We start from the raw sequence: 17,723 nt of genomic DNA on the forward strand, positions 1-17,723 counted from the left end.
GCCCCTAGGAGCTCAGCTCCAGCAGAAAGGCAAGGGCATGGCCTGAGGGCATCCAGCTCACGAGCAGGAAGGCAGGAAGGGTGGGCAAGCGTGAGAGCAGGGCCCTCAGAGTCTCTCCACCTGAAGGGTGGGACTACCTTGGTGGGACTGGGGGCAGCATGGTGATACCACTTCAGCACCCGAGTGCGCAGCAGGGTACTTAATTAACATTGGTCACCAGCCGTGCTCTGGGCCTGTGGCAGCGGAGGGGACAGAGCTCCAGGCCCAGCGTTGGGACATGGGACGCACACTGCAGGATGCCCCAGAGAGGGCAGGTGCCAAAAAGAGCAGGCCTGGACCGGGGCCTGGGGCAGTGGCAGCGGGAGGGAGGCCTGGCACCCCAGGGAGTTGTGCAGGGGAAGCCTTGGGAGGAAAAGGCAGAGGAGCAGCCCAGGGATGGCGGCCTCTCGGCCAGTTACCTGTGTGGTACTGACTGTGGCACTTGTACAGCTTCACCAGCACGGGGGACGGGACCACCAGGAAGTCCCGCAGGGATGGCGTCACCGAGTGCACCACCACCGGGAACCTCTCGCACAGGCGGCCCAGGCCCTGCAACGCACAGCGGGCCATCAGGGGCTGCAGGGGAGGTGCCCACCCCTTCAGACACCAAGTCAATCAGACTTCCAAGGGCCACCCGGCCATGGGGCACAAAGACAGAAAGGGGGTGGTTGGGACTCTCTCCACCCAAAGGCGAGATTCACTGTTAAAGCGTGTCCATCTCTTTTAGAAGAAACTTAGGGGAGAAAGGGCACCAAGCATTACTTTTACACAACGGCAGACGTGAAGTCAGTGGGGTTGGGACAAGGTCAGAGTCTCGGCACAGCAGGCTGGCGTCCGAGGCCTTGGGAACACCCGGCAGATGCAGGGCAGCCTTCACAACGCAGGACTTGGCTGTGCCTGGACCCCACTCGCAGAAAGCCTGCTGGCCGTCAGCAGTGGGCTCCCAGCACTGAACTTGTCCGCAGCAGACTCTAGTTCAAGTTCCTAGAGGCAGCAGCTCAGACCTCGCTGCTGGTGCCTGCCACAGCCTGGCCATGGCAAGAAGGCCCTGCTGGGGCTTCCCTGGTGGCGCGGTGGTTGGGAGTCCGCCTGCCGATGCAGGGGACATGGGTTCATGCCTCGGTCTGGGAGGATCCCATGTACTGTGGAGCGGCTGGGCCTGTGAGCCATGGCCACTGAGCCTGTGCGTCCGGAGCCTGTGGTCCGCAACGGGAGAGGCCACAACAGTGGGAGGCCCGCATACCGCAAAAAAAAAAAAAAAAAAAAGAAGGCCCTGCTGACGGGTGTCAGCACCGCGCCCCCAACCACCCCCACCGGGGCCCGTGAGACTTACCTGCAGACAGCAGATGAGCAAGGGCAGGTGAGCAATGATGACCTTGCTGGATGTCTTGGACTGCAGCTTCTCAGACAGCTTGATGCACAGATTCTCTGCGCCTAAGTTCAGAACAGAGGAGGGTACGGACCTTTAGCAAAGGCCAATGGTCACAAAAACTCCTTCATCAGTCAAAATAGAACGTGACTAAACCCCGGGCTCACTAACTCTGAGAAGCAGCTCCACCACAAAGTGTCGGAGATGGGCGTCCCTGCTCCTTTCCTGCTGCTATGACGACACCATCCTGCGGGGTGGGCTATCCGTCCGCTGCCAGCCCCCACCCTGTCCCGTGTCCTGAGCGTGGCTCCCCCCGAACCCCCACCTTCCTGGACCAGCACCATCTTCCGCCCTGAGCCCCCTCCTCTCCTCATAAGCGGAGGACACGCCAGGCGGTGGCACGGGGAACCCACCCTGCTCGTCCTTCACAGCCCACACCATGAGGTCTACGCAGGCGGCACTGGCCTGGCAGCGCAGCTTCAGGGGGCTCAGCTCGCTGTGGGTCCGGTCCATGTCGTGCAGGATCTTCTGGAGCTCCCCCTGGCTGGTGTTGAACTGCTCCAGCACGAAGTCATGGACCTCCTTCACAAAGGAGGTGGGCAGGTCTGCAGGAGGGAGAGCGGGCACAGATTCAGGCTGTGAGCAGCCGTGGTCTTTCCCTTGCGACAGACACCCAGGGAGAGGGAGCTGCTGCTGGCTACCATGCTTCCAGGAAGGCCGGCTGGGGCGGGCTGGGGCGAGCCAGGACGGGCACGCACGCCAGCCCTGCACACATGCTACCTGACACTCAGAATGGTCACCTCCCAGCGAAATGCGAGCCATGCTTTGTTTTAAGCTGTCAATACACTCAAACCTGAACACGAGACACAACCTGGGGAGTGCCATCACCAGAACTGGTCTGATTAACGAAAAGTACTCCTGTGATACTTTCTAAAAAGGGCGTCAGTTATCAGATGTGGGAAAGCTGGATGCAGCCCGAGGAGGACCCCCTGCACAGGAAGGCACCCAGTCTGCAGCCTCTCCCAGCTCTCGTCCTCGGGCCTGGACAGTGCAGGGGACCCGAGAGACCGCACAGGCAGAGGGCAGACTGGCCAAGAAAGCCAGCAGCAGACTGGCTAGGGGAGGCCACAGGCTCCGGGGTCAGGCCGAGCAGCCAGCACCTGCCGCTTTTCGGGAACCTAGCCCTCATGGTGGCCCCAACCAGGTTCAGGCCCCAGCAGTGCTTGGAATCAGATCAGGAAAACAGCTAAGGAGATTATGGGACACCCACAGGACACCATGTGGTCATCAAAGCTTTTGTTTATGAAGCACATTCAGCAACTTAAGGGAAGAGCCTAGGAAAACTGTGTTTAAAACACACAAGAGAGCCTGGAAGGAACTGCTAACTCCGTGTGTGAGCTCCGCTACTGACAAATTATTCTGAGTTGTAAGATCACGACTGCCTCGTTTTCTCATTTTTTTAATGTTTTGAAACATGTAAGGCAGACACATTAGACTGTATGCCTGACCAGGGGATCAGGACGACCCCACACGTCCGTGTCAGACATCAGCCGAGGAGACACACCCACCAAAGAGGCTGCGCTGCTGGCAGCACCGGGGGCAGGACGACAGGTGCATGTCCCTCATCGCCTGCTTCTCCCAGGAACGTGTCCACGTTCCTTGCAGATGCTGTGAAGCGGCCCTGGCACAAGGGCAGGACCCCACCCTCACCTTTCATGTAGTACAGAGTGTCCCGTAGCATCTTGAATGTGGCCACATAGAGGGGGTCGCTGAACACGCTGTAGTAGAGGTCGGCGCTGGGGTTGGCCTGCGGGTAGAGGCATGGGACGCGTGACTGGCACCGCCGGTCACTGCAGTGACTCCCTCCTCCCTCCTACGCTCACACTGCCCAGAGATGCCTGCAGGGAGCAGCCCCAGGCCCCTGGAGGATGGACCACCTCCTCTCACTGAGGGCTCACCCTCTCCAGGCATCTTTGAACAAGGAGAGTGGGGGTGCAGGAGCCACAGGGCCACAAGACCACATTGCACCCTGTCCCCCTCAGTCATAGACACGACAGCTGGGGCACCTTCGGATTCGGCCTACGTTTTGTAACTAAAATTCACTTTAAATTTTCTTTAGCAATCTCATCTAAAATGTGACGCTAGTTTTCTTCTGGGGAAAAAAATTCATCCGAGGTCTAGTGAGTTGAGTAAGATGCTGTTAATTTTTCTGCACCCTCAGTCTAGTGCAATGGAAAGGCACGATTTACAAAAGTTCTGACACAGGTAAGCGCGGGGAAGGCAGATGCGGAGGCAAATCCACAGCGGGAAGGGGCCTGTGGGGCGAGGCTGGTGGAGGCCGTGTCCCATGGGCACCGGTGCCATCAGAGGGCGCTGCGCGAATGGCCCTACAGGCACAGTCCTCGTGACTCCCTGCAGGGCAGATGTGACACTGGCTGAGGTTAAGGTGAGCAGGGGTCCCACCCCAGAGCAAGGAGGGAGGAACCTGGGCGGTGCAGCCCGGCCCCAGGGCCCCAGAGCTGTGTGATGAAGGCCCTGCCAGCCTCTGTCTTCCCGGCTGAGAGTGGGTGTGCCGTGGGTTCAAGGAGAGGGAGTCACATCTGGCACATAATAAGCACGGTCACTGCCAGTGAAGGTGGATGAGGAGGAGGATTATCCTGCAGTGACTCGGGTTCGAGCTTTTATTTAGCCACAAAACCAATTCTTCAAATGGACATTTACACTAAAGTCCAAATTATGAAACAAAATATGAGAAACTGCTCTGTTCCACGGGGAAAAGGGCCCCAAAGCCCCATGTTCCTGGCATTCCTCTCCCCTCAGGACCCAAGCCAGCTCTTCACCACGGACGGCACTCGGGCCCAACACGTCTGGCTGCTGTGCCTGCCAGCCCAGCTCCAGCCCTGGCCTCCTGGTTTGCCCAGGGTCACACGACCCCACACCGACAAAGGACACCAGGACACCTCTGAGAGCAAGCACAGTGAGAGCTCAGGCCCACAGGCAGGAGGGCTGCGGACCAGCTGGCAAGTGACCGGCCACACACCTAATGCCCGCAGACAGCGGGGTGGAGTGCATGCAGGGCAGGAGCTGTGGCCTGCAGCATAGGGAGGTCCCTGGTGGTACCCTTCCCGCTTCATAACTGAGCCTGGTGGTGCCAGGCGCTGCATGTCTTATTATCGGATGAGAGAAAGAATGCCAGGCTTAACAAGGAATCTGAGCCCAGCACATGGCCACAGCAGCCATCAGCCTGGAAATCGGTGATCTCTCTGGACCCTGACAAAAGGGGGCTGACCCAAATGTTCCCAGGGACTTTGAGGCCTCCCAGCAGCGACATTTAATGATTTTATAAATAAAGCTGTGGGCCTTGGTTCCAAACATGCTAAGGACAGAAGATGCCTGAGTACACACCCCTCACACTCACAAGCCAGGGCCTGCAGTGCCTGGACTGATGAGAGGTGTGTACCGAGCCCTGGCAGTGGCTCTGCAGGCACCGTGGGGGCAAGGACCACAATGGAGCAGAGTTGGGGCCCAGGCCACAATCCAGCTCCCATGCTGACCATGGGACGCGGGCACCAGTTAGTCCTCCCCGAACCTCTGCTTTCACCTGTGAAGTAGAGACCCTGACCAGTGCTCAGGGGCCAGGACGGGGCACCGGTAGGGGACACATCTAAAGGAGCCAGGCACAGGGCAAGGCCCTGGGCGGCAGGTGTGCTGTCGTCACTGGAACGTACGCAGAAGTCTCAGGGCGAGCCTCTCCCTCACTCCGGTGGCCCCACCCCACCCACTGCAAACCCTCACCACTCCCCCGACACAGGTGTGCCCGGCAGGTGATCTCGGCGTGATGCCCTCACAGGGAGTACGTACCTCCATCACGCTGGCTACGACTGCATCCAGGGACTTGAGAACAGGCTCCTCAACAATCTTCTTCACCTGCAAGGGAAACGAGACCTCGTGAGCACCCGGCACACACAGGGGGAGACAGGAGTGCCAGCTCATTCCACTGAAGAACAAATCGTGCTGACGTATGAAACCATATCACAAGCTCACAGTGAAAAATGGATGGAAATAAGAGGCCAACAATAAGCACATCACTGGAGCCCCAAGGCTCCAATACACACACAAATGTCCCTAATCCTGCCATCACCTAGAACTTCTTTCTTACCATAGATGGGAATGAAATAAAAACAGAAAAGGAACCAACTCCCTCAAATCTGGGTACATGAGGTTTCCATTTCCAGGAAGCGAAAGCGCTGAGACTCCAGGCAAGACTGACTTTCCCCCCCCCGAGGCCCCTCCCAGACGTGGTAGACCCCCATCACAGCCGGTCCCCAGGCGCCAACGATGCCCCCTCCCCAGGCCAGGGCGCTGGCTCTTCTGGGCGCTGCAGCACACACTGCGAATTCCTCACAGGAGCACTGGCCACCCCCACCCTGGCCCCACTCTGTACCAGTGCTCAGGACAGGAAGAACTGTTCTGCCGACTAAGAACCGCCTGAGAAAACTGCCACCACACTACAGTGCTGTAAGGTTATTTTTAAAACATATGGATAATGATAAACGACATGCCAGGAGAAGAAATTTAAAAATGGTTTAGAAGAAAACCTAACCTTGAAAGTTAAAAAAAACTGAAAAACAAATTCCCCTGAACGACCCAAGACATCCAGCCTTCAACTGGAATCTCTTGACACGACCCTAAAGAGCTGCTGTCCCGTCGGGACACTGACAGCATGGCCGGCCTGGGGGTCTCAGGACAGCCGGCTACTGAGCAGCTCACCTTGGCTCCACCCTGCCCGCCGACACTGGGTCATCTTCTTACTTCTCCACCCGTAGCCACCACCTCTGGGCCATTTCTGTTCACACTCCTCACAGGCAAGCGCCACGTCCCCGGCCCCCGCCTCACCCCGACCTTCTTCTTCTCTCTCATTCGTTCCAAAGCAGAAAGCCCTGTCTTTGGAGTCTGTCCTGGCCCACCCAAATCCACCATGCAGCACCCTGGTACAAGCATGGCAACTTCAGGGGTGGGTCACAGGCCCAGCCACTCCAGGACTCAGACAATGGCATCTCTGATGTGACTGCAAAGATCACACAGAGGTCCCCAGACAGGAAACATTAGCTCTGTATTACTCCAAACAGAGCAGCCCCTGAGCTGGGTCAAGTGCAAGAGCAGGTGGGCTTGGGGTCGGACCACAGCCTGAGCCTGGGCCCTGCCCTTAGTCCTTAAAGTACTTGACACCAACTTCCTCACCTCTAACAAGGGGACGCATGGCCACGCCCCACGTGGCGGCTGCAGGGACAAATGAGAACATGCCGCACAGCAACTCCGAGGATGTGACCCTCTTTCCCTCTTTAATCTGAAAACTGTGACTACCAAGCTGTGCTGTGAAATATAGGCTGACACAACTAGCAATTCCACTGGTTGATATACCCGTGGTCCATCTATCCATCAAGGCTATGCTTACCAGGTTTACGAGTTCCCGGAGCATCTCCAGGGGAATACTGAACTCCTTGTAAGTGATGCCATTGAAAAGAGGAGAAACGGAGAAGCTGGAGCTGATGGTGGAGAAGTAGTAGTCGGGCTCCAGGGCACTCCCATCAGGCAAGTAAGAGGCTGATGGGGCAAAACCAGAAAGTCAGTCGTGGGAGTATGAGACCCAGATACTCCCTCAAGAACCAACAACGGTATCGATTTTGCTTTTGTTTACACTCAAATTCCATGTGAAGTAAAGGCTGATATGATTCAGCAATCCCACTCCTGGGCATATATCCAGAGAAAATTCTAATACAAAAGATACATGCACCCCAACGTTCATAGCAGCACTATACACAATAGCTAAGACATGGAAACAACCTAAACGTCCATTGACACATGAATGGATAAAGAAGACGTGGGGGCTTCTCTGGTGGCGCAGTGGTTGAGAGTCCGCCTGCCGATGCAGGGGACACGGGTTCGTGCCCCGGTCCAGGAAGATCCCACATGCCGCGGAGCGGCTGGGCCCGTGAGCCATGGCCGCTGAGCCTGCACGTCTGGAGCCTGTGCTCCGCAACAGTAGAGGCCACAACAGTGAGAGGCCCGCGTACCGCAAAAAAAAAAAAAAAAAAAAAAAAAAAAAAGATGTGGTACGTATATATACAACGGAATACTACTTAGCCATAAAAAAGAATGAAATAATGCCATTTGCAGCAACATGGATGGACCTACAGATCATCATACTAAGTTACTAAGTGAAGTAAGTCAGACAGAGAAAGACAAATATCGTTATGATACCACTTATATGTGGAGTCTAAAAAACATGACAGAAATGAACTTATTCACAAAACAGAAACAGACTCACAGACATAGAAAACAAGCTTACAGTTACTAAAGGGGAAAGGGGGTGGGGGAGGGATAAATTAGGAATTTGGGAGCAGCAGATACAAATTACTCTATGTGAGATAGGTAAACAACAAGGTCCTACTGAATAACACAGGGAACTACAGTCAATATCCTGTAATAAACCATAATGGAAAAGAATCTGAAAAAAAATATAATATATATGTATAACTGAATCACTGTGCTATATATCAGAAACTAATACAACATTATAAATCAACTATATTTCAATTAAAAAAAGAAGTAAAAGCTGGATTGCAAATCCTTGGGGAGGGTTGCCTCTCACTGGGGTGTTTCAGGTCAAAGCTTAGGTAGAATCATGTCCTAATATTTTCCACCCAGACATGTGAGAACAACAACAAAAAAAGAATTACACCTTTTTACAGGTTAAGAGCCATGACAGCAGGAGGCAGCTTACAACAGAGCAGGGGCAACAATACTGAGAGGAGCTGAGACGCTGGAGGCCAACACGGTGAAGCCACAGAGGGGGCTGGACGGGGGGTGGGGTGAGGCCAAATTAAAGGGAACAGGTGGGGAGAAGGTGGGAAGGGTGTGTGTGTGCGCGCATGAAATGTGTGTGAAAACTACATAAAACATGTATATGTACAGTGTGCATGAACACACATGCTCCATGTGTTTTCCATTATATATGCACCCGTGTGACCGGCTTATCTCACTCAGCATCACATACAGGTTCATCCACGTTGTCACAAATGGCAGGATCTCCTTTCCTAAGGCTGAATAATATTCCTGGAGGGCATTATGCTGAGTGAAGTAAGCCAGTTACAGAAAGAAAAAAACTGCATAATCTCACTTATATGTGGAATCTAAAAAACTCAAAGACATGGGAGCAGAGAGTGTGGTGACCGGGGCGGGAGGTGGGGAAATGGGGAGATGACCGTTATGCGGGCTGAGTCCAGAGAGCTAATTACACCGTGCTGGATGCTAGAAATGCGCTGAGAGAGGAGGTGCTCTAACCACACACGCACACACAAAATGTTGACTATGTGAGGAGATGTATAGTTAATGGCTTGACTGCAGTAACCACCTCACCACATTTATGTATATCAAACCATCATGTCGTTCACCTTAAGGACATAACAGTTTATTGTAAAAAATAATGATAGTCATAAGAGAAGGCAAGAAGTCTGTGACCCGGACACACACCACGACATGAGGATGACATCCTGCGTGGCTGACCCAGTGCGTGGTGGACACAAAAGGAGGCAAAAGGCAGAGCTGCAGGAACCACAGGTGTAAGATTTGGGATTTATGCAGGGGTGGCACTGATAATGGAACGGATGGTGCCATGAGGTGTGGAGGTCTTGTTTCCCCACTTCCTCCCCACAATCTGCATCTTACTTCCTTCGAGGAGAAGGTGAAGGCTATTGTAACAAGTGTCTGACACTGCACAGAGCTGCCACACGAATCAAATTCAGTAAATTACCTGAAAGTCCTTTGTGAACAGCAAAGCTCTACAGAAAGTATTACTCATTAAACATAAGGGATTACATGCAGTCTCATTACTATGTTCTTTAATGTTATCCACACACTTAATGACCTTAAACAACAAGAAACAAAAGAAGGACCCACCGCTAGTATTTCCACCTGAAAAGCAGTGCTTTCACAGGTTAATGTACTAAGATTCAGATGGCAGGCATTTGGGGTCCTGTATATTATTGTCTGCACTTTTCTCTATGTTTGAAATATTTTTAGATTCAAGTTTAAGAAGTTTAATCAAAAATAGAAAATAAATGCTTTCTAAAAGCTTGACACTCAAGATGCACAACAGCAGTGCCTGGGGGCTCGGTCAGCAGAAAGGCGAAGCCCACCTTCGAAGTAGTGAAAGGTGGATCCTCCAGGGGAGCTGGGAGGGGGCACCCCTCGTTCAGGGCTGACCTGAAACACACAACCACACGCACAGATAAGAAAGGCCAGTCAGACCTCAGTCAGATCTGTCTCAGACAAGGCTCCCTCTGCTGGCCAGAGCCCTGGTTCAGCCCCACCTCCTCGCTGAAGCCCATCCTGGCTACAGGTTCTCTACTGTAATTCTAAATTCTTGTGTCTAGCCATATATTCTACACCTGATGACTGAGCCAGACTATTCTCAGTGTTTCGTGTCCCTGTCTTTCTCCATGAGTCAATTACATATTCTCTACAGGCACCAACTGTCTTGCACTCAGAAAAGAGCTGGTGCCCAAACACTTCACCTCCCAGGAGATGACTCACTTATAAATCTTAAAAAGGACAAGGCAACCTTTGAATTAAAGAGAACTCTAATGAGAATCCTTCACGTTCCCCAAGTTCCCTCAAACTACATGCAAGTGGGCACCTAACAAGCCCCCGTCCCCTGTCCGTCTGGGCGCATGGCCCCACCTGCGAGATGCTGGACACGCTGCTGGCCTTTCTCTTCAGGGTGCCCTCCTGACACACCGCCAGCAGGTTGCTGGGGAGGATGGAGCGAAAGTCGTTGAAGGACCGCCTCCGTACACCTTCCAGCTCCTCGGGGACGTGGAGGGAATGAGGAGGGACTCTGGGGAAGAGCCTGGACAGGAGGGACTCTTCTGTGTTGCTGTAACGCCCAAATGCGCGGGAGATTCCTATGAGGCACGGGACCGCATACTTGCAGAGGTATTCTGGAAGGCAGAGGGAAGCCGTGGCAGCACCACCTGGGAACCTGGGACCACCCATCTCAGAGCCCCCCACCAGCAAGTCCAAGGGCCAGAACTAGCCATGGCAACAGGGCCAAGTCCAGGCACTGACCGGCAGTATTTTCCATCCATCCTCAACCACGGCTGCAGACACGGCCTGTGGGTGGGAGGTCTTAACCACGCACAGCACCTCCAAATCAGTCCCTCAGCCACGTCACCTGAGCAGGCTCCCTTACGGGACTTAATCAGTGCATTTAGTCCTTCTGGGAGCAGATTGGTAGCCTCACACCAGAAGAAAAATGACTTTCAGACATGTTACAGGTGAAGAAACCGAGCCCCAGAGGGGGAAGTGGCCCAGCATTCAGGCAGCAGACCTGTGCTCATGACCCCACGTGGGCTCTCAGCTAACATGCAGCAAAGGTCACGTCCACCAGATACACTGGTTGCAAAGAACAGAAAATCTGAAGACTGGGAAAAGCAAGGGGAAGGATAATCACAAACAATAAAAAGAAAACATACCTTTCTCTTGAATCTCCAAGGCCTGGCACATTCCCAAAAGGACATGCAAAACCTGCAAAAGCGCCTCTAAAATCTGGAATAGCCAAGGAAACATAACACACAAACTTATAAACGAAATCAGATAAATATCACAAAATTAATTCAGAACTAGAGGGAACTTTAGACATTCTCTTGTCCAACCTCATTCCTGATCCATAACCCCCTGCACGGAAGCTCTGCAGAGGGGTCAGGCAACAGACCTTCTGTGGACAGAACCCTCCCTCTCTGGCTGGTCCACAGGCCTCCTAACTCTGGAAACAGGTGACAGGCCCCCAATCTCTCTTCACAGCTCAACACCCCTGGTTCTTTCCATCCGTTCCTTATGATTCAAGTCCTTGCTGATGGCCTGCCTGATTCCACTATAGCTCAGTGTGTAAGAAACCATCTCCAACTGCAGTGTTCAGACAAAACACACTACTATTCCAGCGATGCTGGGGATCTCCCCGAGTAATCACCAGACTCAGCACGGACCCCAGACGTCTGTGGACATGACACTGGCTTTCCAACAGCCCTTCACACTGCTGGCTCCATGAACTCACAGAGAAATGAAATCCTTAAGTGTCTCTCACACATGCTGCCTCAAGCTGTGCCCCTCCACCCGCAGGGCTGGTATTTTTTTGCCTGTCACTGAGCCCCACAAAAGCTCAGGGCATAAGCTTCAGTTCACTGCGAAGGTCCTCGATTCCCAGCTTGGCATTTGAATCATCTACAGACAAGACTGACTTGCTTTCAGGATTTTCATCCCCGGTCCTGGCTGGTCCTAGCTGTTCAGCTTCCACTGCAGGGGGCAGGCGACCAGAGACTCCTGCCAGGTGCCCCTGGGGTGGTCCTTCAGGTGGCTCTGCAAACCCTGCCCTCCGCTACACTGCTGACCCAGAATGTCAGGAGAGGCGTGGTCCAGGCCCTGATGAAGAGCACCCAGACCGAGTCCCTCTCACCTCCCCCACTTCCAGTCTTGGGGAATCCAGGCAGAAAAATGAAGTTGGTCTGAGGTGACTTGTTCATCACCAAACTGCTCACGTTTTGCTACTGTCAAATGATGTGGAACAGTGAGGACCTGGAAAGCAATGTTTCGTCCATTTCACGTATTAAAGTTATGCCACCATCTTCTGTGGTGACCTATTTCAATAGGTGTTACTGATAGAAAAGCCCTGTTAGCTTTTTAAATAATATGTGATTCTAACGTATCTAGTTATCTCTTTAGCCAACCCACAAGTAAATAAAGAACCTAAACTAAGAAAGAAGGGTGGAGACCAACATAATGGCAGAAATAGGGACACAGAATTTACAATGTGATAGTAAGGAAAGAGATTTTAAAAATTAAAAAAGATACAGGGGGGCTTTTCTGGTGGCGCAGTGGTTAAGAATCCACCTGCCAGGGCTTCCCGGGTGGTGCAGTGGTTGAGAGTCCGCCTGCCGATGCAGGGGACACGGGTTCGTACCCAGTCCAGGAAGATCCCACATGCCGCGGAGCAGCTGGGCCCGTGAGCCGTGGCCGCTAAGCCTGCGCGTCCGGAGCCTGTGCTCCGCAACGGGAGAGGCCACCAGAGTGAGAGGCCCGCGTACCGCAAAAAAAAAAAATAAAGAAAACCTTCCTTCTAAAAAAAAAAAAAAAAAAAAAAGAATCCTCCTGCCAAAGCAGGAGACACAGGTTTGAGCCTTGGTCCAGGAAGATCTCACATGCTGTGGAGCTACTAGGCCTGTGTGCCACAACTACTAAGCCCACGCTCTAGAGTCCACAAGCCACAACTACTGAGCCCGTGTGCTGCAACTACTGAAGCCCATGCGCCTAGAGCCCATGCTCCGAAACAAGAGAAGCCACCATAATGAAAAGCCCATGCACCACAATGAAGAGTAGCCCTCGCTCGCCGCAACTAGAGAAAAGCCCTCTCGCAGCAACGAAGACCCAATGCAGCCAAAAATAAATAGATAAATAAAAGGAGAGAAATAAGAAATACATTTAAGTAACATTTCCAACAAAATAAACTAAAACTAAAAAAACTGGAGCCTTTGAAGGAACGGCTCCAGCTTTCCAGAAAATCTTCTCCTATGAACGTCAGTCCCCAGCATGGAGGCAGGAGGACGCGTGACCTTTTGCTGGCCACCTCACAGGGCAATTGGAAAAGCTGAACGAGATAAGACTCGGGAGGTCGCAGGGGACTAAGCACTGCAAGCAGGATTTAACATTTCTCATGTGTGTGACTAACAGTATGAAATAAATCAACATAAACAATCCAATCACTTTTTTTTTTTTGCCCTGTCATCACTTTGGGACTCTCAGATCTTAAAGAAACACACACCAAGTCACCACACACTTACCTCATCCCTGAGGGAAGGGTCCCTATAAGCCACGTCAGACAGCAAAGTGACCAAGCAGAAGCTGAAGCTCTCAGCCACTGGGAGGGTGCCTGGAGGCAGAAAGACAGGAATCAGATCATCACACTGACCAGCCACCCCATCTGGCTGTTCCCTCTCACATGGCTGCCAAGGACCTGCTTACAGTGGAGGCCGCCCTCGTCAGGATGAGCTTCCAGAGAACAGATATGGGCCCAAGGTGTTCGCTGAGAAACACCCCTGCCTTCCTTGTAATAAAATGTTTTGGTTCAAGAAATTGAAATGTTTGCTGAGCCAATCTATATAGTCTGAGATTACAGAGCCTCTCAACATGACAGATTCCATGTTTTATTCCCGACCTAAATAAAATTGGAAAATCAATCTTGGTAAGACTATGGGAGATGTTCCATGGAGGCTAACTGTCAAACACCAATTACTATCACTTTAAACTGAATTGATGTTTTTTTTTCCTTTTTTCTTGACAGGTGGAGAAAATCCTCAGAAGAGCACCCAGAGATGTGCTCTATTCCTCGTAGGTTTTTAAGCCCTTCCCTGACTGAGCCTGCCAGTACAGAGATTCTCAGAAGCAGAGCCTCAAGGTCAAGAAGGGAGCACTACACCCAAAAGACCACAAGTGAAGCACCACTTCTGCACTTTGGGAAATTTAGACCTGCTGCCGAGGAGGTCCAATCACTATTAAACATTTAACCAATTTTGAACGTTGAGCACTGACTCAAAGACACACACACACAGAGCAGACGACCACTGCGTGTCTACTTCCGCACACGTGATTCTTAAATGCAGCTCTAGGTCCTTCTCAAGCTTGAGCGTGGCCGGGACCACCAGGAGGGCTTGTTGAAACGCAGTCTGCCTGACTCCCGGGCCCAGAGTTCCTAACTCAGTAGCTCCAATGTGGGGTCTGAGAATCTCCTTTCTGACAAGTTCCCAGGGTGCTGATGCTGCTGGCCCAGGGATGGCCCTTTAAGAACTACTGCTATGGGGTTTATCAAAGCATAAATGATATTGCCTTAATAGAAACTAGGAGACTGAAATATTACCCGATAATTGGAAATTTATATATCTCTAACAATGTTTTTTTTTTAATAAATTTATCTATTTTTTATTTATTTATTTTTGGCTGCGTTGGGTCTTCATTGCTGCGTGTGGGCTTTCTCTACTTGCGGTGAGCGGGGGCTACTCTTTGTTGTGGTGTGTGGGCTTCTCACTGTGGTGGCTTCTCTTGTTGCGGAGCACGGGCTCTAGGCATGCAGGCTTCAGTAGTTCTGGCTCGCGGGCTCTAGAGCACAGGCTCAGTAGTTGTGGTGCACGGGCCCAGCTGCTCCGCAACATGTGGGACCTTCCCGGACCAGGGCTTGAACCTGTGTCCCCTGCATTAGCAGGTAGATATTTAACCACTGCGCCACCAGGAAAGTCCCTAACAATGTTTAAATAATGCTAAAAAACTCATTCGAATGAGTCCAAGTATACAGAAGTGATATTTGTTTTGAAATAAAATAGGATCAACACTTTCTAGTATTCTACTTCTCCCCAAATTAGATAACAATGGTAGACACAGATGTTTCACTTTTCAGCAATGCTCTATTTAATCTGTAGTCTTTCAAATTCCAGGACACCTGAATAATTTGGGGTCTGTCAGCTTTAGGTACAGTAAGTCACCAGAAATGCTGAAAACCCAAAGGGCAAGAGGAACACGGGCAGGCACAAGCGGATGTTCATGAGGACAGCACAGTCTCCAGCAGACTGAGCCCACCTGACAAATTCAGGCCATGCCACCAACAGAAAGGACAAGGGCCTTCTTTGCAGGCACCAACCCCCTGCTAGATCTGAAGGTGGGGGCCTTGGACTCAGAGAGAGAGATTACAAGGAAACTTCAGTCTCATGGGTCATGAACTCTGAAATGTTGGAGATCTTCCAAGCTGATTTTGGAGTCTTGGGAAATCTGTTTACAAGATCATGAGTGTTATAAGCGTTTAGCACAATGCCTGGCATGTAGGGGACCTATGTAAATACTTCGGGAGGGACAGGAGGAAGAAGGCAAGGAGGGAGGAAGGGAGGGGAGGGCAGTGGAGGGGAAGAGAGAAAAGATTATCTAACTTTCTCTTTGACCTTAAAGAGAGATCAGTATCAAATACAAGTTAAAAAGAAATACACATGAATTTATTCCATTTGCAAAGATGCAAAGTTCAGTGGAAACTTAGCAACATCGACAAAGCGATAAAACTACTGACAGTGGACATAGTGGTTGAGTCCCAAACTCCCATCTCAGCCCTCCTTTCTGTGCAGCCACCAGGCCATCTGGAGAACTGACCTCACTGCAGGGTGAGCCTCTCCATCTGAGGCAACAGACCAGCTCAGGGACAGCAGGGGACCCAGGGCAGCCAATGGGACATAAGCAAAGGTTCCTGAGGGTCCCCGTGGTCCTGCTCAGCTCCGCTCATCCCGCCCAGGGCTCTGGGCAACGTGAGAAAGCGCTAGTGCTGCAGGCACAGGAGTGGAACCAGCTAGAAGCATCCTAACTGCCGCGTTAGTGTGATTAAACATTCAATCCTCGCAGACGGGAAACACACAGATGCTTCCTCGCATTCAGGAAAACTTTAAGCAAAACTACCTCTGCCTTTCCGAGCTGTGCTTTCTTCTACCCAATACACTTTCGGAAGACCTTTAAGAAGTCGAAGAAGGTAAGGAACCACAGAATCTTTGTGCTAAAAAAAAAAAAAAAAAAAAAAAAAATACATTTAATTAAGTACACGATTGGTAGCTTTTTAGCACAGACTGAGCCCAAAACAAAGCACATCCACATCCTGATCATCTCAGAGAAGGGCGTTTGCACAGCGTCGCACCCTTCCTGCTGCACATGGCGGGCAGCGTCCCTACAGCCAACAGGAAGGCCGACACCTGCCCTCTGCTGCTCAGGGTCCAGCCTGGCTCTGCCCTCCAGAAGAAGACACGTGTGCACACACTCAGAACTGCCTCCTGCCAGGTGTTTAAAGTCCCCAAACCCAAACCTCAGGACCACATCCTCCAGACTGGAGAGCAGCTTACAAACTTGGTGATGCTTCTTTCTGTTGTTCACGGCCCTTGTGCTCTTCCCTTCCTTTCATAAATTTTCGGCTTCATGTTTCCTTTTGCTCCTCTCAAATTGAGCATTAGACTTTTTTTTTTTTTTTTTGAGCATTAGACTTTATAGCCAACGTTAGCCAATGGAAAAATTACTTTCATCTAGTTTCCAAACTAGCCAATCAGCATAGAGTTCATAACCTTCCACCACTAGCTCTCCTGGCTGTCTCCCTACATGCGGCTGCCCCCCGTGAAGGACAAGTGTGCTCCAGAGAAGGGGACACTATCTGATGTTCTGAAACGCTGAAAAAACATGTGGCTTTGAATACATGGTTGCAAATTCTGCCACACTCCTTTCACCAAAAGGCAGAGTCAAATTTGCGTCCCCTGAAAACAGAGCTGCCTTGGTGACTTGCTTCTAGTGTACAGTCAGACCTCCGTATCCAAGGGTTCCACGTCCGTGGATACAAAGAGCCGACAGTACTACACCATTTTATATGGAAGACTGGAGCATCCTTGGACTGTGGTACCTGCAAGGGGTCCCGGAGCCAATCCCCCGAAGACGCCGAGGGATAGCTGCATGTAGAAAGTAGAATGAACGAGCCTGACTTCCCAGGCTAGCTCAGAGATGGCAGAGCCACTTCCCCCGGCTCTTTCTCAGGACACGCACTCTTGCAACCCAGACACTATGCTGTGACAAATGACAGCCCAGGCCACACAGGGAGGCCATGCACGTGGAGGGACCCTGGCCAAGAGCCCCAGAGAAGGTCCAGCCAGCGGCCAGGATCAACCCCACACATGTGGGGGAGGGGCCTTCAGGTGACTCCAGGGCCAGCCTTTGAGCCACCCCAGATGACACCAAATGGAGCAGAGACTGGGCTCTTCTGAGCTCTGGCTAAATTGCAGATTCATGAGCAAAAACCTCTGCCAAACAAAACCAACTAACTTTGGGGTAATTAAGCCACCAACTTTAGGGTAACTTTTATGCCACAATAGGTAACCAAAATAAATAGAGAACTTTCTTTAGTGAAAACAAAACCATTTTTCCTGTACAACAATTGCCCAGGGAACTGGTGTACTAACACACACAAGACCCCAAAGGGGCCGCACACCAAGGCCCTGCAGAGAGGAAGCGGCCCAGGCTCTTCCCCACACACCCTGCAATGGTGTCACCACCACCGCTACTCTGGCCACGGTTGCCGCCAGGGCAGCCCACTAACTGGGCACAAAGGAGGCCAGTGCCAGCGCCCACCAGGGATGGAGGAAAGGAACACAAACTCCAGGTGGATCACGAGAAAGCTGGTCCCTAGGCGCAGGGGCCAGCAGAC

At 51.8% G+C, this 17,723-nt stretch overlaps 1 protein-coding gene across 11 annotated transcripts in view; it reads right to left on the reverse strand.

Moving 5' to 3' along the window:
- PI4KA (phosphatidylinositol 4-kinase alpha) overlaps positions 1-17,723 on the reverse strand; it is a 95,008-nt gene that overhangs the window by 53,627 nt on the left and 23,658 nt on the right. For 9 of the 11 annotated variants that reach the window (XR_012325276.1, XM_033837372.2, XM_033837374.2 and 6 more), the window contains exons 3-13: positions 15,947-16,040; positions 13,303-13,391; positions 10,945-11,017; positions 10,151-10,410; positions 9,607-9,673; positions 6,864-7,012; positions 5,270-5,335; positions 3,119-3,215; positions 1,822-2,013; positions 1,373-1,473; positions 459-588 (exon numbers count right to left, since the gene is read on the reverse strand). Coding sequence is in view for 10 of the 11 variants with exons in the window: in XM_033837372.2 (XP_033693263.1) it covers positions 459-588; positions 1,373-1,473; positions 1,822-2,013; positions 3,119-3,215; positions 5,270-5,335; positions 6,864-7,012; positions 9,607-9,673; positions 10,151-10,410; positions 10,945-11,017; positions 13,303-13,391; positions 15,947-16,040 (1,318 nt within the window). In the remaining variant the exon portion in view is untranslated. The remainder of the gene's footprint in view (positions 1-458; positions 589-1,372; positions 1,474-1,821; positions 2,014-3,118; positions 3,216-5,269; positions 5,336-6,863; positions 7,013-9,606; positions 9,674-10,150; positions 10,411-10,944; positions 11,018-13,302; positions 13,392-15,946; positions 16,041-17,723) is intronic. The other 2 variants (XM_033837377.2, XM_073790397.1) reach the window with 2 other exon arrangements.

The sequence above is a fragment of the Tursiops truncatus genome, chromosome 13 (assembly GCF_011762595.2).
Source record: "Tursiops truncatus isolate mTurTru1 chromosome 13, mTurTru1.mat.Y, whole genome shotgun sequence".
Taxonomy (NCBI): domain Eukaryota; kingdom Metazoa; phylum Chordata; class Mammalia; order Artiodactyla; family Delphinidae; genus Tursiops; species Tursiops truncatus.